Source organism: Netta rufina (genome assembly GCF_964035555.1).
Source record: "Netta rufina genome assembly, chromosome: 5".
Classification (NCBI taxonomy): Eukaryota; Metazoa; Chordata; class Aves; order Anseriformes; family Anatidae; genus Netta; species Netta rufina.
The window spans coordinates 47,115,562-47,140,273 of NC_140128.1; the positions used below are offsets into that span (position 1 = coordinate 47,115,562).

The 24,712-nt window shown below is 39.7% G+C and overlaps 1 protein-coding gene across 1 annotated transcript in view; it reads left to right on the top strand.

Moving 5' to 3' along the window:
- Positions 1-24,712, top strand: part of SPATA7 (spermatogenesis associated 7) — a gene marked incomplete at its 5' end in the record, with an annotated part of 46,762 nt that overhangs the window by 17,253 nt on the left and 4,797 nt on the right. The window contains 4 exons of the mRNA XM_084287992.1: positions 8,131-8,264; positions 21,114-21,592; positions 21,754-21,820; positions 23,078-23,148. Coding sequence (XP_084144118.1) covers positions 8,131-8,264; positions 21,114-21,592; positions 21,754-21,820; positions 23,078-23,148 — 751 coding nt within the window. The remainder of the gene's footprint in view (positions 1-8,130; positions 8,265-21,113; positions 21,593-21,753; positions 21,821-23,077; positions 23,149-24,712) is intronic.

The window sequence follows — 24,712 nt, forward strand, 5'->3', positions numbered from 1 at the left end:
ATATGTGAATGTAATGGACATTTTTTCTGACCTGCTTTTTAAATGTTTTGTCACCTGACTGTGATCATTTTATAAACAGATAAGAAACTACCACACAGGTTTAAATTTGTGTGGACTTAGCAAAGGGATAATTCTGTGGGGCACATGTACTTTCAACTTCTTTATTACTGTTCTCATAGCCTTCAAGGTATTTAAGGTTAAGATACTCAGATCTCCCTTGTCCAGTGTCTACCCTGCACTTACACACTCTTAGAATGCTTAGGTGCTCAGAATGAAACTGAAAATTATTTAAATTAGTTTCAAACCTAAAAATAGAGTAGTTGTAGTGTTTTTTTTCCTACTGTTCTAAGTGTTATTTACAAAGAACTATAGACTTCAATACTGCAATAATAGTTCAATGAAGTATTACATATTCAAATACTAAGCTCAATGCTAGATATCATTTGTGTCAGGTAATCCACCAAAAAGTTTTATTTATTTGTCTTTTGTAAAACAGAATATGTGTAGATGACAGCTAGTAGCTCAGGCAGTAAGAACATTGAAAATGTGCTCAGAAATAAAGTAGTAAAAAGAATTTTTGGAATATTTTCAACCCAGTTTCTTTTATCTTGCTAGAGGTGGGAAACACAATGTTTAAAGGCACAGGTGCAACATCAGTATGACTGAATGTCAAGGAATTTCTATGGTGTCGCTGAGGTCAAGGAGTTTAGAGCTTTCTTCTTTAAGTAGTTCTGTGCCTGTCATTTCCTCGAGCGAAGCATATTGCTGCTTTTCATGTTCAAAAACCAGATTTGTAAAGGGGGTTAAATTTTCAGTTTGAAACCCTGAGATTTATTAATAACATAGAGTTACAAAACAAAATTCCTGAAGATAGTGTTAAAAAACATACCCTAAATATGTGCTTCATGTACAGCTAAAATAGCAGGTGAGTATTTCCCTTTGGGGTTGTTGCCATGAATCAGTCATTAGTGTTTAAGAACTAAACATGATACTGTAGTTGGCATGCTCCCTGGACAACTGAATGTGTTCTGTCCTTAAAGTGGATTTAGTTTCCACTGTTCTTTTCCTGGTATCTTAGCTGGCAGCAAAGTAGGCAAGCTGCCATGCCACTGGGCTAGCAGTGAACATGTTCCTGTGTATTAGATCAGCCTTGCTGACTTAAAATAGTTGTTAAAATGTGAAACTTCTTGAAATGTGAAACTTCTATGTTCAGAATTAGTCCAAGCATGTTGATTGATACCGGTGGCCATTAGAAGTCTGTGGTTGTGGAATTTGTGCCAGAAAACTTGACAAAAGCTGTGCCAAGTAAGACAGCTGCTGCTACACATGCCTGGTTTCTAACAGTACTAACTTTTCAACCCATATGTTTAGAGGTTTTTCCACAGAGCATATTGATAGTACAGCCTGAACCCAGTGATTAGTGTGCTTTGGAATGCAGGTCTCTTTGATACTGAAGGAAAAAAAAAAAAAAAAAAAAAAAAGGAAAAGTATTCTGAGAAGGTACCCACCAGAAACCTATTTTAGCACTGACAGAACCTGACTACTTGCAGGGAGCAGGGGGTGAGAAAACAGTTCTGTCAGATCAGTAATGTTGGTTGTTGTTTTACTTTTTGGGGGGTCAGGGATTACGTTCAAGTAGAAAGATCAAGAAATGTATATTCTTATATAATTCTATATTAAACTTTAAATTTTCATGTGATCACATACATATTTTGCATCATCTTTGTCTACTGTTTATGTTATAGAAAGCCTGCATCTGTGGAAAGCTCAGTATCCTGTTACTGTTTTACAGAAAGCTTTCACTAAAATTCTCACTTTTCTGTTAAGTTTTGTCCTTATGAACACATTTCTGAAAATGAAAGTTACAAGCAACTAAAATAAGTCCTTTAAAATGAAACAATTCTAACACTTAAGTTTTCAGAGTTCATATGTGTCTTTAGGAAGGTATCTTAGCATATTTATCAAGTCTAAATTCTGAGGGGAGCAGGAAAACCCACCATGTATAAGTATTTAGCAATTTATACTTTCAACTGTAATACTTTTAATTTATTTTTACAAAAGTTATTTAGTTGTTTACTTTTGTTTCTTCTACTGATGTTTTTTTTTAATGAGTGCTAATTCATTTTAAGATGTATAGTCATTACATCAAAAATACACTTTTCTCATAGTTTGTGGTTGCAAAATGACATGACATTGGTCTGACATCATGAGTTAAGCAAACTAAAAACTTTATCCAGCTGTGCTAATATTGAACTCAGCAACCATAATGAATATAGTTAATAAAGCACACAAACAAGAGAGGCCTGCAGACTTGACCTGTAAAAGCCAATAAATAGGTAAAATATCATTTCCTTTTGTAGTTGTTTCAGTCATTAATCATCATCATTATTTTTGAAAATGTGTTCCTGATTTTTAACGGAATTTACCTGGCTTGAACACCTATCTGTTGTTAGGAGGTGAGGAGAGATGGAGGGCTTGTTGTTGTTAGACTTTTTTCTGCTATTAAAGAGGAACACAAAATAGTCATGGCATGCCAGAAAGCTAGAATAAAATTATGATTTGCACCTATGCACCACATTAGCTTGGTACAATATGTCTAAAATGTTTTTTGGGGGCTGCACCATTGGTATTCTGAGACAAATCTATTGCCCAAGCCCATGTGGAAGCAAGTTGGACCTCTCTCTAGAGTACATGAATGGAGGTTTACCTTAGCAGGCTCAGAAGTTGGCTTCAGGCTTCAGTGTTGGTGCAGCAGTTTCACAATTTCAGTGTAGTAGGCTGTGCGCAGTCTGCTGTATTATTCATACTGCTGGCAGAAACGTCTATGAGATGCCATATGAGGACCCCATATGGATCAGAGGTGGATGGATTTGGGACAATGCTGTGCTTCTAGCCTCTCCTGAAATTCCTTTGAAGGATTCACGTCTCAGTGTTAGGCTTTACTTCCAATCTTTAGCAATGGCCAAATTCTGCCATTGGTAGCTTTGCTAAGCAGTATCACTTTTCTTAAGTAGATGCCCTGATACAAACATTACTTCTCTGGGTAACATTCCATTTGATACAAGCAAGGCTGGGGGTATTAAGCCCTTAATAAATCCTTTGCCACCTTTCCTCATCGTGATTTCTCCTTTATTTGACAAAACATTGTTACTGATCTTGGATATGAAGTACTGCAGAATCATGTCTTACAGTTATGAAAACTAAACTCTGTGTTTAAAAAATTTAAAAGCATACTTATTAGAAATTAGAACATCATACCAATAGCAAAGTGCAATTTGAATTTGATGAGAGCTCACCCCAGCTGCTTAAATCATAGTGCACTGGAGATTTGTGCTGAGCTAGGAGCTGATAGTGAAAGCTGTTACGGAAGGAAGAGCTCTTACGGAAGGAAGAGCTTGCTTGCAGTAGTAATACCACCTACTGCTATGCTGTACATTTTAATTACGGTCACTTCAAGCTCAGCAGAACTGAGGTTGATGCAAATTTGCACTGGTAATCAGGGAAAATTCATAAGGGAAAATATTAACCAGAAGTGTGTTAATGTAAAAATAATTAATATAAAAACACATTAGAGAAATGCACAGTGCTGGGTAATTCTTTTTAGTTACGTTGTTCTACAAGCTGAACTCGATTTAAATCTAACATATTTCGTTGTGTGCCATGGCTTATTTACATCAATAATGAAATGGCTTGAAGGTTAAATCTGCCAAGTGTGCTGTAATGTGGCATATGATAAATTTAGAGATCAGAGATTCAGAACAAAGGACAACCACTGTCATTCTGAACCATACTGTCCTTTAGCACAGAGCTTGCAAGCTGCTTAGGAGTGTGATAGGTATGATTATTTTGTTTTCTGCCAGGTTTATGACATGGTTTTATAATTCGAAGTGTGTCTTAATAACACTGCTGCAGTCTAGTCTTAAGGAAAAAAGAATCGAGCCTGTAGAGGGAGTATTCTAACAAAGAAATGTAACAACACAATCTCCGCCTCAGAATTGGGGTGTAAACTTTGTGAAAAGGGTATTTTGCCCCCGCAAAAGTGTTACTTCTGTGAGAGACTGATCAGTGGTTTGTATTTAGCTCTCTATGGAGAATGCTACAGTTTAACCTCTTAAAATTTATGGGTTTTCTTATGCTTCCTCTCATTGCTAACAGATTTAAGAGAACAGATTTAAGAGAACAGATTCATGGAGTGGGTGGAATAAATTAGGGAATTTACTTAGTTTCACAGACTGAATATATCTGATATACAAAAATTACTGCTTTGTTTATGATGTAATACACTGTTGCTTGGCTGTAAATTTTTGTTGTGGCTTTGAGCAGAACAGTTAATGAGATACGTTACTCTCAAAGTCTATACTAAGGCTAAAAAAGAGACATTATTTGGATCTAGCGACTGTATTTTTTTTTTATTTAGTTTATCCTTTTTAAATAGATGAAAACACTCCATTTTTCTTTTATTTGTTACAAGATACTTACTGTCTTGAACTTTTTCCATATTTACAAATATTACACCTTTCTGGTGCCAATGTACAGTAAATTATATTTGCAGTGAAACTATTAAGTACGTAATAACAAATTTCAGTTAACAAATGACTAAATCAAAATTTGACAAGAGTGCCCTTGGCATACTGTGGTGGACTAGTAGGAAGAAAACATCAACTGAATTTGTTAACAGGTACTCAATACCTCACTGAAAACTAAAGAAGCTTTATCTTTAGTTAATTTGAAGCAGCAGATATCTGGAACAGAGTGGAATCTTTCCAATTAAGAGATAAATCTCCCTTTCAAAACTGCATGTTTCTTGCTGAATGCTCTTCTCATTCTTTCTGTGAGAATGCCCAGAAGTAAATGCACAGCTGCAGGACAAGCGATTGTATATGGCTGCCCTGAGGATCTTCAGCTCCCATCAGTTGTAATGTTATTTGCAATTAGTGCTTCAAAGGTTCAGGCCATTTTTAGGATGCCATTTTCTGTCTGGCTGAAGCCAAACAGAAAGACTGGATTCTCCAGTCCCTGCTTGAGGAAACGATGTGTGAAGTAAGAGTAAATTAGCAGCATGCATTTTTTGTGTCTATACCCTTGTCTTTGTTGCTTGCTGACTGCCTCAGGGCTGTCCTAATTTACATCTAGTTGTCTGTTTATGTCTACATTAACTCTATTCAAGAGGGATTTCTTTATCTCTGAATCTGCTGGTTTTACAGTTCCTAGCTTTTACAGCAGATCTAGCCTGAGAGTTCCCTAAGGTGGGGACAAGGCAGGTACACCGCAAGGATTTTCTGCCATTCTGTTTTGCATGTGTCTGCTCTGCCTTGTGGTATGCATGAATGGCTTTATAGCTTTTGGAACACACTTAATGGATTATCTGAGCTAAGCTCAATATATCATTGATGTGAGGCAAGGGCTTTACATTTCCCATGTAGGTGACAGTAGTCCTGATGGGTCATTCTAACAACCAAAAATAGCCTTAGCATCCTGGCGTGCTTAATGTTACTTTCTTTCTTTACTCTTTACTTGGGCATAGGCCATATTTTGGCAGAGAAGAGTCATAGCACACAGTCCTGGAGGAGATCTGTGGAAGTTGGCTTATTTTTTGAACTCCAGTTGTAAAGACCAAGTCTGTCAATGCATGTTAAATCTCAAATTTCATCTGGTAAAGAGTGGAATAGGGACAACAGAAGTACTAATTTTTTCATTAATATTCACACTGCTTTACACTTTGCTCAGAAACTCCTGGTAAGCAATGTTGTGAAGGCTGAACAAGGAGTAAGGGGTTTGCCTCTGTTTTCATAGATGAACTCACTTTCTACCAAAGCATTTGAGTATAAGGACATTTCTCTTTCAGCCACGTACTCCTGCTTACAAAATAAGACACCTCTAATTCTGTATGATTTGCATTCTTGATTTCACACAGAATCACAGAATTGTCTAGGTTGGAAGAGACCTCAAGATCATCGAGTCCAACCTCTGACCTAACACTAACAGTCCCCACTAAATCATATCCCTAAGCTCTACATCTAAATATCTTTTAAAGACCTCCAGGGATGGTGACTCCACCACTTCCCTGGGCAGCCCATTCCAGTGCCTCACAACCCTCTCAGTAAAGAAGTTCTTCCTAAGATCCAACCTAAAACTCCCCTGGCGCAACTTAAGCCCATTCCCCCTCGTCCTGTCACCAGGCACGTGGGAGAACAGACCAACCCCCACCTCGCTAAAGCCTCCTTTAAGGTACCTGTAGAGAGCAATAAGGTCGCCCCTGAGCGTCCTTTTCTCCAGGAAAGAGCTTTGTAGAGCTCTATCACTCATTCATTGTTTCCTTAGGTACTTATTCAATACTCATACAGCATTTTACCTGAGCAGTTAGGCAAGACTTGAATTTTTGTAGCTTCCATTCATGTCCACACACAGCCACACTCTGAACCACCATAATTATTTAATTCAAGCATATAAAACTTGTGACTTGTAGCTAATTTTTGAGTACCCTTCTGTAACTTTTTAGTCAAACATAATTAGAAATAAAAAATAATTTAGAATAACCACATAATAATTCAGAGTAGAAAGACAAATACTGAGTGTTAATTATTTAATGGTATGGTATATTTTTTCCTCCTTTTATAAGTCATATTTTAATTCAGTTTTGTAGAATTTAGTATATATTAACTTCAGCTAATGCCTTTCCAGGAGTAAAATCAACTTTATATTGTAAGTACTCTAATGGAATATACTAAATAAATCAGCAGCTGTAAAAGAAACTACTTTGTATTTTACATATCAATTATAAGAAGTGAAAGACAGAAAGGGATTTCCCTGAGGAATGAGAGCAGGGATTTTGCATCTGAAGGAATTGCTTCTAGTTTAAAAGAGGACTAAAATGTTCAATAAAATTAATACACATGCTTAATTGAGTCCTAGAGATTATCATGTCTCTTGATTCTGGTAGACACAGTTGCGTGTATGCTAGAGGTTGATTAAATGTCCGCAGATTACTGTAGTTCTCAGCTGTCTAGAAGAATGTACCACATCAATCCACAAAGTTATTTACATTTCCATGCGTTAAGTATTATAAGCTGTGTGAAGGTTGGGGTCTACCAGAGCATGATATAAATACATTTTGAAACTGAAGAAGGAACTTGTGAAGGCCTTTCTGTCTGTGTGTGTGTCTCAAACTATTCGTACGCTAGAGTCTGTGAATTAGGTGAATGAGAATTGTAATCAAGAGTTAAATGTTTCATTGTGTATAGACTTCAAAAGTATGCATGCTTATATGAAGCCTCTTCATTTCTGTTTGGAAATTATTAACGTTTTTGATCAGTCTTATTTGGATTTTTCAACTTTGTCTACTTTTTAACTTTTTTTCAATTTTTTTCAACTTTGTCTATCTGTGGAACCTGGGTGCTCGTAATATACAAAGACTTACTGTGTTCTATGCAAGATACTGGATAAACGTGACTGACAGCAAACATGGGCACAGAAAACTTACCTGTATTTCTTTTGGGCTTCTCTTTATCTGGTGGCATCTGACTCATCTGTGTTACAGGGACACCGTGAATGAGGTCTTACACTGCAGACCAGTGCAGACTGATAAAAATTTTCCCTCCTGATCTGGCAGGGGCCCTTTCACAGAGTTTGCCTGCATCGTTTATGTTCTTGGCTTGAACATGCTGTTTCACAACGGATTTCTGTACATAGGAGACTATTTTTACATGGTTTGAGCAGATTTTGCATATGACAAATTTACTAACAATAAACATGTTGTTTCTTGGTAACACATTGGATGAGAGTACAGTTAGAGGAATACTGTTCATAAAGTTTGAGAATGAACTTGTTAGTTTTCAGTCAAGGTGCTCCGTTAGCATTACTGATCTTGGAATTTCCACACAGTACTGTATTGCTTGTGGGATCTGAGAATACCTAAAGGAAACTAAGGTACAGCTTCAGCTACCAAGATATTCTGACATTTTCTTCAAAAAAGTAGACATAATTTTTCATAATTGCCAAGTGAAGTAGAACCATCTCTGTGGTCTCACTTCTGCTGAGTGACTGGAACCCCTGTGACATTTTCAAATCACTTAGGACAAAATAAGAGTAAAATTTCAGATTGGATCTGACAAACTTTATCTCTTTCCTAAGTTGCTGACCAGCAGAGAAGAGAGAGACTGAGAAAGAAGATAGCCAGGTGTGAAAAAGAAATGAGTGTGGGCAAAAATGCCTCACGATCCAGCTCAAGAGAGAGTGGAAGGCTGCTGTCAACCTCTTTTGGACAGGTAGATATTTTAATTTTGCTTAGTAGATTTCATAGTCTGCTTGCCTACCCTGATAACAGCTGATCACCAATGTGGCATTAGTTCTAGAGGGAGGGCTAGCATATTTCAAACAACAGAAAATAGACAATGGTCTCCCTGACATGTGCCCAACACTGTGTCAACCTTCTGATGGAGGTGGCAGGTATGAAGAGTGCCTGTGGTAAAGACAAATTCTAGTTACTCTGAAGTTCTCTCATCTCAGCTTGAATCCCCATGTTTCTCTCTCTTCGTTGAAAGTAGAAATTAGTGTTTAAGCCATCAAAATGAGTGGAGATTGTGCTTTTCTGTCTATATGTATAAGTTCACTCATTTTGACTGGCATTTCATCCAGATATATGACATACATTTCCAAACAGTATATAAATAGCTTAATAAAATACAGAATTATTTTAATCACTGTAGAGGATCAATTCAAAACTTAAAAAAGAATGCTATCTTAACTTTGATTTTAATACCAAATGCTTCATATATTGTTTTAAGCAAGTTTGAGTAAATTTCCAAGTAGATCAGAAAACTCATCAGTGGTTTTTCTCTTTTATTGCAGTAAGCAATCTGAGTATGACCTTATTGTAATGTGGGGAAATAATGCTTTGAAATTCACTTCATGGCTCATAGTTAGGGATGAAATCACAGGCATGCATTAGAAAAAGTAGAAAATGTCATATTTAAAATCCAAATTTTGTTTTTCACAATGAAACCAACTAAAGCGTGCTTAAAATCTTTAATTACTGTATAAATTTTCAGTTCTACAATGAAGGGCTGTAAGTGTGGTATTTAATATAGCATTATAAGAGATTGTCATTCTTCTTTGTTTTAATCCCTTCCAAAACAAGGTCCTTCTAAAATAATCTCTCCAGTTCTTTTAATGATTTATAGATGCCTTCCATCAAAAGATGTCCTGAAAGTATAGTTTTTATCATGGCAAGAGAAATTGCAGTTTTCCTGATGTTTGTTTCCTTATGCCTCAGAGTGTAACTGTAGTTACATAAACTGTAGTTTTTGGATGTAATGCCTTTTATGCTTTTACAAGTTTTAGTTGTTGTTGTTTTTGTTTTCACTTTACATATTCAAAGAGTAATCTTTGCCACTTGCCGAGGCGATTGGCTCCGGGGCAGACACGTTCTGCAGCGGAGCAGGGGATCAGACAGGCAGGGCTAATTTTTCCGGCACTGAGGGAACCGCCAGGACCCAGCAGACGTCACGAGGGAGGTGAACGAGGCAGGAAGGAGGTGTAGGCGGAGCCAGCAGCGCCCTGCCCTCTCCCCAGCCGTTCAAAAGCTGCCCCTAGAGGCGAGCAGGAGTGTGGCGAAGAGGGAGTGGCGCGGCAGTTAGGGCGTGGCGCGGCAGTTAGGGCGTGGCGTGGCGTGGCAGTTAGGGTGTGGCGCAGCAGTTGGCGCGGCAGTTCGCGCAGGCAGGGTGAGCAGGAAGGGCAGAGCGCTCCCCCCCGCCCATACGAACACCTCCTCTAACGGCGGTCTACCGCTAGCTCAGCTGCAATGGTGTACACCAGGCACAGCGCTCTCTCCAGGAAGTATGTTCACACCCAGACCGACTGCCCGATCAAAACTGCGGCAGTTCAGGTCTCCGGGTGCAGTGAGTGCCTGAGCCTGTTGCTACCACCTGCGGGGGGCAGAGAGACTGTGTGCGTGAGGTGCGAGCAGGTGGATGACCTGGTCCGCCTCATGGCAGAACTCGAGGAGGTCGAGAGGTCGAGGGATATCAGGGAGTGTGAACGGGAGATAGACTTGTGGAGCGACTCCCTGCGCAGCCTGAGGGGCAGGCACCAGGGTGAGACACCCCAAATGGGGGTGGACCCCCTGCCCTGTTGCTGTCGGGCAGAGGCAGGGGACCTAGGAGTTGAGGAGGAATGGAGACAGGTCTCTGCTCGGCATCGTAGGCGATGCCCCACCTCCCACCAGCCCCACCTTCCCAGGTGCCCTTACGCAACAGGTCTGAGGCCCTGGAGCTTGAGAGACAGGTAGCTGATGAGGAGACGGATGAGGAGTTCTATAGGCAGCTGACAAAAGTTGTGAAATCATCAGTGCTTGTTCTTGTGGGGGACTTCAACTTCTCAGATACCTCCTGGAAGCACAACACAGCCCAGTTAAAGCAGTCTAGGAGGTTTCTGGAGAGCGTGGAAGATAGCTTCCTGACACAGTTGGTTAGTGAGCCTACCGGGGAGGTGCCCCGCTAGACCTTCTTTCACAAACAGAGAAGGACTGGTGGGAGATGTGGTGGTTGGAAACTGTCTCGGGCAGAGTGACCATGAAATGGTAGAGTTCCCCATTCTTGGCAAAGCCAGGAAGGGGACCAGTAAAACCGCTGTATTAGACTTCCAGAGGGCCAACTTTGAACTGTTCAGGACACTGGTTGGCAGAGTCCCTTGGCAGGCGGTTCTGAAGCGCAGAGGAGTCCAGGAAGGCTGGGTGCTCTTCAAGAAGGAAATCTTAATGGCGCAGGAGCGGTCTGTCCCCACGTGCCCAAAGACGAGCCGGTGGGGAAGAAGACTGGCCTGGCTGAACAGAAAGTTGTGGCTTGAGCTTAGGAGAAAAAAGAGGGTTTACAATCTTTGGAAAAGAGGGTGGGCCACTCGGGAGAACTAGAAGGATGTTGCGAGGCAGTGCAGGGACAAAATTAGAAAGGCCAAAGCTCATCTGGAGCTCAATCTGGCTACTGCCATCAAAGACAACAAAAATGTTTTTACAAATACATTAATGCAAAACGGAGGACTAAGGAGAATCTCCAGCCTTTACTGGATGCAGGGGGGGAACTTAGTTACGAAAGATGAGGAAAAGGCAGAGGTGCTTAATGCCTTCTTTGCCTCACTCCTTAGCGGCAAAACCAGTTGCTCTCTGGATACCCAGTACCCTGAACTGGTGGAAGGGGATGGGGAGCAGAATGTGCCCTCACTATCCATGAGGAAATGGTTGGCAACCTGCTACAGCACTTGGATGTACGCAAGTCGGTGGAGCCAGATGGGATCCACCTGAGGATACTGAGAGACCTGGCAGAGGAGCTGGCCAAGCCGCTCTCCATCATTGTCGTGGTTCTGCTCGAGTGGGCAGCCGAGCTCCACCACAGCCACTCTCTCACTCCCCCTCCTCAAAGAGGAATAGGGAGAAAATATGTGAAAAGGGCTCAAGGATTGAGATAAGGACGAGAAAATCACGCAATAATTATTGTAACGGGCAAAACAGACTCGGCATAAGGAGATAGTAAGATTTATTGCCTACAACTAACAAGCGAGAGAAGTGAGAAAACAAAGGAAAAAGCAAACCAAAAGCACCTTCCCCCTCATCCACCCTCTTCCACCTCCTCCCCCCGAGCGGCGCAGGGGAATGGGGGAATGGATTTTATGGTCAGTCTACAGCGCTTCTTCTCTAGCGCTTCTTCTCTGCCGCTCCTTCTCAGTCACTCTCGTCCCCTGTGCTGTGGGGTCCCACCCACGGGATGCAGTCCTTGATGAACTGATCCGGCGTGAGCTTCCCACAGGCAGCAGCTCTTCCAGAACTGCTCCAGATATGGGTCCGTACCACGGGGTCCATCCCTCAGGAGAAAACTGCTCCAACCTGGCTCCCCTACGGGCAGCAGCTTCTGCCAGGTCACCTGCTCCTGCGTGGGCTCCTCTCCACGGGCTACAGGTCCGGCCCGGAATCTGCTCCGGCAGGGGTCTTCCACAGGCGGCAGCCTCCGTCGGTGCAGGGCCACCTGCTCCACCGTGGTCTCCTCCACGGGCTGCAGCATGGAACCCTGCTCCACTGTGGTACTCCATGGGCTGCAGGGGGACATCCTGCTTCACCATGGTCCTCACCACAGGCCACAGGGGACTTCTGCTCCGGCGCCTGGAGCACCTCTCCCCCTCCTTCTACACTGACCTTGGCACCTGCAGGCTGTTTCTCACTCCCGGCTGCTGTCTGGCGCAGCGTTTTTTCCCTGTCTTAAATATGCTCTCATAGAGGCGCAAACAACATCGCTTATTGGCTCAGATCTGGAAAACAATGGGGCCCTTCCCAAACATGGGGCAGCTTCTAGATCTTTCTCACAGAAACCACCCCTATAGCCCCCTGCTACCAAAACCTTGCCACGTAAACCCACTACAGGCTTACAGGTCTCCATCATTTATCGACAGTCCTGACTATTGGGGGAGGTCCCAGTTGACTGGCAGCTAGCAAATGTGAAGCCCATCTACAAGAAGGGCCAGAGGGCAGACCCGGGAAACTACAGGCCTGTCAGTTTGACCTCAGTGCCAGGGAAGCTCATGGAGCAGATTATCCTGAGTGTCATCATGCAGCACTTGCAGGGCAACCAGGTGATCAGGCCCAGTCAGCATGGGCTTATGAAAGGCAGGTCCTGCTTGACAAACCTGATCTCCTTCTATGACAAAGTGACACGCTTGGTGAATGAGGGAAAGGCTGTGGATGTGGTCTACCTTGACTTCAGCAAGGCTTTTGACACCGTCTCCCACAGCATTCTCCTCAAGAAACTGCCTGCTCGTGGCTTGGACTGGCGTACGCTTCATTGGGTTAGAAACTGGCTGGATAGCCGGGCCCAAAGAGTCATGGTGAATGGAGTCAAATCCAGCTGGAGGCCAGTCATTAGTGGCGTTCCCCAGGGCTCGGTACTGGGGCCGGTCCTCTTTAATATCTTCATCGATGATCTGGATGAGGGCATTGAGTGCACCCTCAGTAAGTTCACAGATGACACCAAGTTAGGTGTGTGTGTCGATCTGCTCGAGGATAGGAAGGCTCTGCAGGAGGATCTGGATAGGCTGGACCGATGGGCTGAGGTCAACTGCATGAAGTTTAACAAGGCCAAGTGCCGGGTCCTGCACCTGGGGTGCAATAACCCCAAGCAGAGCTACAGACTGGGAGATGAGTGGTTGGACAGCTGCCTGGTGGAGAAGGACCTGAGAGTATTGGTGGATAGTCGGCTGAATATGAGCCAGCAGTGTGCTCAGGTGGCCAAGAAGGCCAACGGCATCCTGGCTTGTATAAGAAGCAGTGTGGCCAGCAGGGCTAGGGAAGTGATTGTCCCCCTGTACTTGGCTCTGGTGAGGCCGCACCTTGAGTGCTATGTTCAGTTTTGGGCCCCTCTCTACAAGAAGGACATCGAGGTGCTCAAGTGAGTCTAGGGAAGGGAGACGAAGCTGGTGAGGGGTCTGGAGAACAAGTCCTACGAGGAGCGGCTGAGGGAGTTGGGTTTGTTCAGTCTGAAGAAAAGGACGCTCAGGGGCGACCTTATCACTCTTTATAAGTACCTTAAAGGAGGCTGTAGCGAGGTGGGGGTTGGTCTATTCTCCCACGTGCCTGGTGACAGGACGAGGGGGAATGGGCTAAAGTTGCGCCAGGGGAGTTTTAGGTTGGATCTTAGGAAGAACTTCTTTACTGAGAGGGTTGTGAGGCACTGGAATGGGCTGCCCAGGGAAGTGGTGGAGTCACCATCCCTGGAGGTCTTTAGAAGACGTTTAGATGTTGAACTTAGTGTTATGGTTTAGTGGAGGACTTGTTAGTGTTAGGTCAGAGGTTGCACTCGATGATCTTGAGGTCTCTTCCAACCTAGACAATTCTGTGATTCTGTGATCTTCAGTAAAGTACAATTTGGCACTTTGTTAGTCAAATCATTGATGGTTATATTGCTGGTTTTACAAGATGTTTTTCACTGGAGTATAAATCAGAGCACCTGCAAGTTAATAAAGTTCTACAAATGAGCCTTCTGGCAGAAGGGTGAGCAGTGGAAGTAATTGGAGGTAGTGACAAAAGTAGAATGTGGTCCTGTTCTTAATAAGCATCTTATAACAGGAGGATTATAAGAATAAAAGACAAGTAGAGTTCTGCTCGCTTTGCCAACACTAAATTTAGATATAAGAATACTAAAGCTAAAGACATGACTTTCATAATGCATAATTTCTTGAGTAATAAGATGTTGCTCTTGTAAAATGTATATCAAGAGTAACATATACAGTAATAACCATTGTAATTCTGACAAGGTCAATGTCTGAATAGATTATAGGCTAAATATGTGCTAACCAGCTTTGATTTATGCACCTGACTTTTTATTTTTAAAAGGCTTCATTCATTAGCATTCACTTTTTATGCTATCTCATAAGTCTGGTGCTTTTATTTCATCATTCTTCATTTTTTCATCTTCATTTTTTCAACAGCCACTTTTATTATTATTTAATGCTGCAACAGAGCACGGAAACTGTTTTCCATTGAGCCTGTGCTTTGTGCATCATAAAAACAAAAAGAACTAAAAATAATTCTTCTGAAAGATATAATTATGTTACATATTTCTTATAATCTCTGTCATTTAGTCAACATATTTTATTATACAGTGAGCTGAGTATGAAACTATAATGTCTTGAACATGACTAGCCTCCTCTTTCACTGTTTTGTGTGAGGCTTTGAATGCACAAGAACCATAAATTATTCATGTGTAATATCTATTTATAAATATAAAGTTACTGTAATGTAAGAATCTACTATGATATGAAGCGAACCGAGAAAGCTATTTCTGTTGTGGCTACCTAGATTTCATAACAGATTTTCATTAAAAGGAGAGTGTTTTCATCACTAAGATGTAAGTATTCCACATTAACGTGTGGGTGAAGATGCAATAGATGTTTATTGTGCATCGTGCATGAGAAGACCTAAGTGTGAAAAGCTAAGGAGCAGCCTGATTTTCAATGGGTGCAATGGAGCAGTCTTCTGATGGGATCACTAGCAACTAAATTACTTCAGGGACAGCAGTTTCTGTCAGTGTCAACCAGAGGGGCAGGGACTGTGTAAGATGTGCAGTGGACAGCCTTACTACTTTTTCCACGCAACATAATGATGATGATTGACACCATGTGTGAAGGTTTATCAAAATGGGGTGATGAACTACAGATACGGATGCTGAAAGGGCTGCTAACTTGAGTGTGTCTTTACTAATAGGTAATTTTAAGTGAGTATTTAGTCTTACTTAGACTGAAAAGCGTGAGGGTGAATAAGCAGCACGTCTGTAGGTATCCAATCATTTATCTATCACCAAATTAAGTGTACGTACTCTGTCTTAAATCAATTACTTGAAGGCATTTTCTTACAACAGAAGGGCTGTTTGATGCAGCCTGGAAAATACTGTGTCATTTATGCAAAGAATACCACCTACCATATAGTCTTTCTAACTATTGTAGTTATATCCCTAGACTTTATCTTTTTTATTTTTCTGTACAAAGCTGATCTGTGTTTTTAAACACTCTTCTGAGTGAAGCTTGGTGAGTGAAACTGCATAAAGCTCAATATGACTTAATTATGAAGCAAGGAAATCTGAACAGAGCTGGCCATGAGTAAAATCTCTGATTTGAGTAAGACTTGCTATTTCATATCTCCTGCTCAGGTAATCCTATTGACAGGCATTTCTGACAGCTGAAGATTTTTTTTAAAAGAAATAAATCTGTGCCAAAAGTCAGTTGAAAGGATCTAAGCCATTTTAAGCATAATTGTCATTGCTTTTGGAGTGCAAAGAACTGCTTCGTATTTCAAGATCTGTTTCAGTCTGATTTTTGAGACATTTGGATTTCTTAAGGATAGTTATGACCTTTCTTATGCTTGCACTTATGAAATACAGATTAGGAAACACCATTAACTGTTTCTAATCTGTTGTTAATTCTGTATGCGGTGCACACGTATGGCTATGTGAAATACCTACTCAAACACTTTGTGTTTAAAGATTTATTATACGGTTAAGATATTAAGAGTCTGAAGATGTATTATGCTTGAATTAGTTTTGTCAGAATGAGATATGTGAACAACTGAAAGAGAACAGAAGAACCTTCAGAACACCAAAGAAATCTGTTTTCATCAGGAATGCTCTGTACAGATTTCCTTGCTGGCTTCATAACAACAGTCATCTCTCATGCTGGTTGTTTTAATACATTTCTTCATGCACATTCAGTAATATCCTTCTTAATAGTATCAGGCTCCTTGATGAAACTAGGGATGTATCACGTTATACAACAGAATAACACACACATTATTGTTGACAGTATGCAAACTGATTATATTCATTCAGGTCTTACTTGTTCACAGGTTTGTGTGAATAGTCTGTCTCACGTTTCTCAATTTTTAAGTAAATATCAAAGTATATAACAAAATGAACATGTGACATACAAAGGGTTGTGGGATCAGCAAATGTAAAGCCCAATTGCTTACAAAATTAGACCTTTGCTCTGTCCAAGCAGCAGAGGGCAGGAATTCAGTTGACTTACAGCAACATTAGTGGCTTTTTAATTGAGCTATGTTGAGTTAAAAGAATGAGATGTTCATTTATTACAAAATCACAGCTTCTGCATCTTGGCAGTATGGTTCATAAAGTGTCTCTATGAGCTTGTTTTACAATGGTAAATGAAGTATTATGAAGTATATATAACATCAAGACCTAAACTCATCAGTGGCCCCAGTGAGAGGTGCATTTGGACTTTTTACATGGAGATAGATTTAGCAAGCTTTCCTTTGTAACTTTTTTTTTTTTTTTTTAATGTTTTGTTAGCAGTTGATACATCAGTGTCTTTTGAGCTAAGAAAGTAAACCTTTCTTAGGAAGTAAAAGTAACTTAAAGAAAAATCTGGATTCTTGCTTTCTGTTATTTCTCTTGCCCATCACACCAGAGCCTTATGCTTTGATTTGTTTTGACTGAACTTTCACAGACTCCGTGAAAATTCAGGGTTCCTCTCAATACGAGCTTGCTGCAAGTAATATTACATTTACCACAGAGTTGTGATAATAAATAGATAAATAAGTATTTAATTTAGTAAATCTTTACTAAGATTTAAGTAAGGGGTAATTATTGCCGAAATATATCATTGGGCAATTTTTTTGTCTTTCAAAACAAATTACAGTTGGTTGAATCAACAGAATAGGAATATACATTGGAAAGTAAGAGAAGTGTCACTGTAAGTCACGTAATTTGGAGTCACAAACATAATTTGGAGTCACAAACAGTTTGTGCTAGTGCTAATGTCCAAATCTATGGTACCACCACTGGATAAATTTTTTTGAATTGTGTCAGAAGAATAGAGTGAAAAATTCAGTTAGTGTGTTACTGCATATTTGTAGGTCTGTTTCGTCTCTTTTTTCCAGGTAAAAATCTGATGCTTTTACAGATATAGATTAGAGAAGAAAATTGACATACTAGCTTACAGTTGATTTGCCTATACCAAAAGAGACATGCAAGTAATTTTCTGAAACATCAATGACAAATTGCAAACAAACATTATCTTGCATTCCTTAAAGTCTTCTTTGAAATCAGCAAGATAGTTCCTTGTTCCTGATACTGTTTGTATATCCAAAGGCTTTACTCCCTGCCTGTTTCTGTTTGGGCATTAAAGGTTTAGCCTAGGAAAAGGGGTTCAAAGACATCCTTCTCAGTACTCGAATGAATGCATCTCAAGGTTGACACAAATCTGGCTGTGGTTTGTGGTTCTACCAGCTAGTCAATACCTTGGGTACTGTTCTACTTATAATGTGTTTGAGAAGAAAAAAAATTAATGTCCTAAGCTTCCTCAAAAATGAGGAAAGCTTAAATTTAGAATATTGTCATTTTTACCATATCCTTTTGTTTTGTTTTAGAATCAGCTCAACTGAATCCAAGAAACAGAACATGTGGCTTTCATGAGTAGTTGGCACATTAACATCTCTTGGTTTATTTTCTTTGTTGTTGTTTGTATATTGTGAGGCACCAGTCATCATCCTACGTTTGATGCTTCTACAATCTGATTTATTTTGCAGCACCGCAAACTATTTTAATCACTGAGAGTAAAAAGTACACAACAAAAACTAAGCTGTTTATAATACCTACTGAAGAGTGTGGAATTAGCTTTTGAAAATACCTATCTAGGTAGATTCTGAAACTTTCCAGTCTTATCTGTTTTCTGTAGTGTTGAGCTGCCACTGCAACTATTTTATATGCAAACAATCACACTGGTAAGCCTTATTACGCTGCTTGCTAACACAGGCATTTGTTTGGCATTGTTGCTGCATGTTATCAGTTCAGCATTTAATTGTGCTGTAGTAGTAAAATTAAGTTTGCTAATGTGAGACACCATCAAGAAAGGCTTATTTTGGCTCAGCTAACTAAAAAAAGATTGCCTCTTTGCATCAGCAGCTGTGCACATTTTGGGGTACTGGAACAGCACGGATAGATAATAACGATTTGGGAGGAAATTGTGTGGAATTGTGAAGGAAATATACAGCATGACAGCAGTGTGTTCTGTGATTTCATTTTGATGGTAAACTAACTGCATTTTTTAATATTCCTCTTAAACAGCATTTACTGCATACTGCAAAATGGATATTATTTATTTTGAGTTTTAATTTAAAATCCAAGCAGTTCTGAAAGGAGAAAAAATAGAATAGTGTAGATTCAAAGCAATAGCAGTTGCAGTTTATGAGATGATGCAACATTTACACAGTGAAAATCGTTGCTCAGAACTTTTAACACATTGTTTAGAAATTGAATGGTAGAATAGAAGATCTGTGCGTATTTACAAGCTATACTATGTATTACATAGTTTAATATATATTACCAGCTTACTAGTAATATATAATTATACTACACTGTATATTATTAGGCTACAGTGTCATGAATTTTCAACAAATGTACAAGGACTTCCAAGTGTCTCTACTTTTCCTGCAGCACACCTACGTCCCCCAAGTGGGAGGCTTCAGAAGTCTCACAGAGCTATTGATTACCTTGCAAAGTTCTTATTATTTGCTGAGATGGTGGAGGCATATCTACAAGTTAATTTCTGTGGTAGAAGTTGAATTTTCTTATGAAACACCTCTATTTGTATACATCCATTCAAATCTTATAGCATTTGGTGAAGCAGTTGCCCTGGAGCTATGTGAACTGAATGTAAGGAACAGTAAAATCATTGTTTTAAGAGGTCTGACTATTTAATTAGACATGAACTGATTTGATTTGGGTTTGTAGCTGTTGATTTTGAATTGGGCTATGTCAGATGTTATTTTATTTTAGCTGTTATTTAGTCTTGTGTTATACTGCTTGCATGGTGTGGCCATGAGATTTGTCCCACTCTCCTCTGCACTGATGTGGCCTCACCTTGAGTACTGTGTGCAGTTTTGGGCATCACAATATAAGAAGGACATAAAATTGTTAGAGAACATCCAAAGGAGGGCTACAAAGATGGTGAATGGTTTAGAGACGTATGAGCAAGACGTATGAGGAGCAGCTGAGGTTCCTTGGTTTGCTCAGCTCAGAGCAGAGCAGGCTGAGGGGAGGCCTCATGGTGGCCTGCAGCTCCCTCACAAGGGTAGTGGAGGGGCAGACGCTGAGCTCTGCTCTCTGGGGACAGCGACAGGACCCAAGGGAACAGCATGGAGCTGGGACAGGGGAGGGTCAGGCTGGGTGTTAGGGAAAGGTTCTGCACCCAGCAGGAGGGTGGGCACTGGGACAGGCTCCCCAGGGAAGTGATCATGGCACTGAACCTGCTGGAGTTAAGAAACATCTGGACAACACTCTTGGGTGTATGGTTTAATGTTTTCTTGCTTTTAGGCTTCTGGTTTAATTTCCTAACTCTGCAATATGGCCATCCTTGGAGGTCATAAAATATCATGCATAACCTTCACTGATAACATTTTCAATGCATGGTTGTATGTTAGGTAGGAAAAGTATACACAACAGTTGTATTGCTAAGATGTTTCCTAACTGTTCAGACACATTGTAAAGCACATTTACTAGCACACATACACTGCCCATGTATTTAAATTTTTAACTTGGAAATTTTTCAAAATTCTCTTAGGATAGAAATCAAATTTCTTTCTATTGAATTGTTCCTTCTCATCTTACCAAAAAAAAAATAGTCTTCAAATCCCAGTTAGATTTAGCTATGTTTCTGTCTTAGCTTTGGCACAGTGTCATAATACAGTACAGGAATATTGATGAATTTTTAAGCATTAAGATTTGCTTTTTTTTTCAGAAAGCAGAAAGAAGTAATACGATCTTTCCAAATAATTCATTCTTTAACACTTCTCAATGACCTACTTAGTTTTCAAATTTTGATTTCGGGTTATTAGTTCTTTTCTTATCACTGTCATTAGCATGGTGTTACTCAATGCTTAGCCTTACTAAAATTGAAATAATTGGAAAAAAATTTACAGCCCTACCAAAGATGTGAATCTTCCACCTATAGGCAAAATAAGAGAGTTACATGAGGAACAAACAACTAGCTACAAATTTTCTCACTCTGTGTCTTAAGCCACATTACAGTAGTTTCCATGTTGGTCTAAGATGAGTCGGTGAGTGGTGCCCCTTACCAAATGTACATCTTATAAAGATAGCTGGCATTTGATAAAGTTAATAGGGTTTGGAGAGAAAGGCAACAACTCCACACTTGAAGAAAATCTAGATAATATAAACTAGTCAGCAGGATAATTGTGGATAATGTCTATTTACCTTCCTTTGCCCAGGCAGTGCAAACAGAGCATACCCATATAAAATAACGTGCCTCAATTCAACAATTATTAGTTCCTTGACTTTTAAAAATGTATTGTGCTTTTGGACTAAAATGATTGAACCTCCTGGTTTGATGTAGCCATTGCTATTCTATAAGAAAGCACCAATCTTTCCACATAAAGGTGTTAAGACTTGTTAGCACTGGAGCTGCTCAGAAACCAGTTGGATTTTAGAAAACTGGATTTTTTTTTTTTCACAGAAAATGCCTCCAAGTTGGTAGCAATAATAATTGCAAGTGCCAACATGAACAAAGCTGGTAAGTTGCAAACCAATCAAATCATGTTTTATTTTTCCTAGAGTCCTTTGGAAGCAGAAGACAAAGACAGTCTGTTCCCCTCTGTTCGGCATGCACAGTACCTGTCAAGAGCACTGTCACCTTATGGAGAGCATGGCTTGGTTCACTCCAGTCCAGTAAAACATACCAGAAAACACTCTCAGAATACATCTAACACGTCTAACTCAAACTCAAGTGTCAGTACGTCAAGTACACCAAGAAAACACTCTGGAGTTTCAAGCAGTTGCTCTTTTAATAGTTCTGTGAGCATCGGTCGTTCCCAGAGGCATCAGGATAGGAACCCCAAAGTATACAGTGGGGATCTTCTAGACAGGCACTCTGAATTATTTACTGGAAGCCGAAAACCTTTTACTCCACGCACGTTAATATCAGATGCTAAATCCGTCCTGTCAGGTTACAGGTATTACACTCCTGCTCGAAGGAAAAGGAAAAATCGCTGCAAGCGGCATGTGGAAGCTGAAACACAGACTGATGCGATCAGGTACAGAACTTAAGTCTTTATTTTGAAACCATGGCATTTAGCTGTTATAACTGTATAATAAAAGCAACCAATTCTGTTCTCATTTACATATGTATAGAGGCAGAATAATTACTCTGATATTATTTTAGATACATTATCTAACATATCTCTAAATTTTGTAGCTTTCCAACTACAGACAAAGCATCTGGGAGAAAAGTTATGACTGAACAGCAGAAGATGACAGTTAAGGTAATGAAATCATCTATCTATCAGTCAGGATACTTTTCCAACACCCTTCACCATCATTTTGGGGTATATACTTCATCTCTGACATAAAATTGAATTAAGTTTCATTTTCTTTATTGTCATGAGATGAATTAGTTATGTGGAGGTAAGTGAGAGTTTCAGAAGAATGAGCAGAAACAGCAGGAAAGAAATATTTAGATGTGTCAGGAGAGTGTAGAACATTACAAAATTTTTGAAAGGTACCCTGTCCCCCCAGTTTTACAAGTGCACCAGTGTGCTTAATTATCTGTTAAGGACATAGATAATTGGTACATAATTTTTCAGCAGAATAAAGTATGTCTGTTACAACAATTTTTTTCTCTATTTTTACATTGGATAACATATACATAAAGCCTTTGATGAAAGAATTGGAACCAAGGAATCCCTTCTTCTGAGTAAAGAACCAAACCAGTAAGCGAGGATATTTTCCTTGCTATTGCTTGCTTTCTGTGTTGCTTAATATGTCTGAATTTTGTAATGAGCAATCATACCACTTCAAATTCTACCTGCTTGTAGTATTTTGTATTACAGTCACAGATACGTTTGGACTTTCTTCTGGAATAAGGGCTACAAGATCAGACTCTGTGTCTCTGCCTTAATAAGACAATTAATTATGGATGAGATGAGAGAAAATGTTTTTATAGCTTTACTGAAAATGGAAGAGTAGCTACACCTGAATTGATCTACATCTGCAGTTGACCTCATTGAGAAACACAAATGATTATTCAGAAGGCTTCACACCAGTTCCATGAAGAACTTTTGATTTACTTTCCAAACTGTTACATCTGCTTTTTTTCTTTGGCCATTGTAAGTCACAGCAGTAAGTCCTGGAGCTTTACAGTAGCTTTTTCAGAGTATTATAATTTAAAATGCATGCAGTCAGCAACTTCACTTTCCATCAATTTTGTGCATGCAGCTCAAGGGATGTGATCTAGACTGCCATTTCCTGCTTTTGCATACTGTATTTTTGTTACTCTACTTTTTTCAGAGGATTCATTTTTGTCATTTCAAGGGAGAAATCTCTTACATCCCCTGACTAAAATTTTAGATGTCAAAGCTGATGACTCATTGCTGCCATGTGTTTCAGTTTACTCAAAGTTTCTTAGAAAAGACATAAAATTTGGAGGACTGCTTGGTCACTGATATTTATTAGGTTCATTTTAGTGGTAGAATTTGCTGTGTATTTACATTGATAAGAAAGATTTTATTTCTGTGTTGTAGGCTGGAGATAACAAATACGATGTGGATGAGCCTGAGAGAGGAACAGCTGCTTTTCCATACTCCTTTCTAAGGTGTGTGATTTACAGAAGGAATAAATATTTGAAGCATTTCTTCTTTTTTTTTAATTGTTTGTTTGTTTGTTTGTTTTTATACAGCTTCTTAAGGCAGTGAGCCACTCCAATCATTTCTAAGTTTCTTCTCACAGAACTTGTTTGTTGGTTTGTTTTAGATCAGTGGCTTTTCCCAACTTTAGAATTGTTTTCTTATGAAGTTCCACTGCAAAGCCAATTAAGAAAGAGAGCTCTGAAATACAGGATTTTTTTTATCATTATTATTATTTTGGTTGGGAGTGAGACTGATAAGAAGTTAATACAGCTGTTAGTTATGAACGTAAATCTGAGCTTACAGCCTATATATGTCATATACAGTGCTACACCTAAATATGGTTTTGGTATACCTTTCAGGAAAAAGGGTCTGCAGACATCCAGACTTCTGGATCTAAGGTATGCCAGAGTTGCAGACCAGAGGCCTTTACCACATCTTTTTCTGAAGCTGTAACACTGAGCATTAGAACATTCTCTAAAATACAAGAACAGTGTTGAAAATCAGGTCTGAACCTTATTGCTGGCCTCAGAATCACACTTCACTTGCTGCTTAGCTCTCCATGGAAGCTCTCCTTTCCATGGGAACCTGTAGAGCATGCTTGGAGGTAAATGACTTGGGCATTCTCCTGCAGTCTCCTGGAACTTCCATGTTGAAGAAGAGAATTGAATTTGAGGAGCCAGCAAAATCTTGGTTCCTAAAGGAACAATATAAATATATAAGAGAAGGAAGGTGCATCAAGAGATATCCCAGGTTCATGGAGGTGCATTAGTGCAGTCCCAAATTAAGGAAGTCCTAACTCCAGATATCTGCTTTCAGGCATAAACCTGTACCTGGCATTCCTCAGGGTTTAGGTTTCTCACTATCAGTGTAACAGCAGCTATTTTAAAAATAATAATAAAAATCTCCGGTGCTTTTAATCCTTTGTTCTGTGAGGCACTCAGGTGCTAAGTTACTTAGATCTATAAGCTGCATTCTTTCAGTTGCAGACCTGCAAACTCCATATGGTGTATTTAAGATAGATTTGTCACAGTTCCTCTATAGACCTGGTCCCAAGATTAGCACTTGGGCTTTCATCCTCCCTTTTTCTGCTTTGTACAGACCTGTCTTCTTCATTTGTACATCAGCACCCTGTGATACTGTTTTTATCCAGTACAATTTGTATGTTACGAGCTCTATCCCTTTGTGTACTTGTGTTTGATATTTTGTACAGTAGAGCAGTAGTCACAAGCTACTCCTGAAAATCTGTTGTGTGTCAAAGAACATAGGGAGTCTTATCTGATTAAGTATCAAATCATGTTACACTAAAATCACTTTTTATGGGTAACGGACTTCTATATAGCATCTGAAGTAACACAGGTCTTTCTGAGTTACCAGCACACTGCATATAGTGAGGTATCAAAATATTCTTGAACTATTGTCTTCAGACTTCAATGTAGGCAGTGGATTTTACTATTGGAGTAGGATTTAGCAGCTTTTTCGTTTTTGTTTTTTTTTTTTTTTTTTTTCTTCCAAGAAGTGTAGTGGGGATAA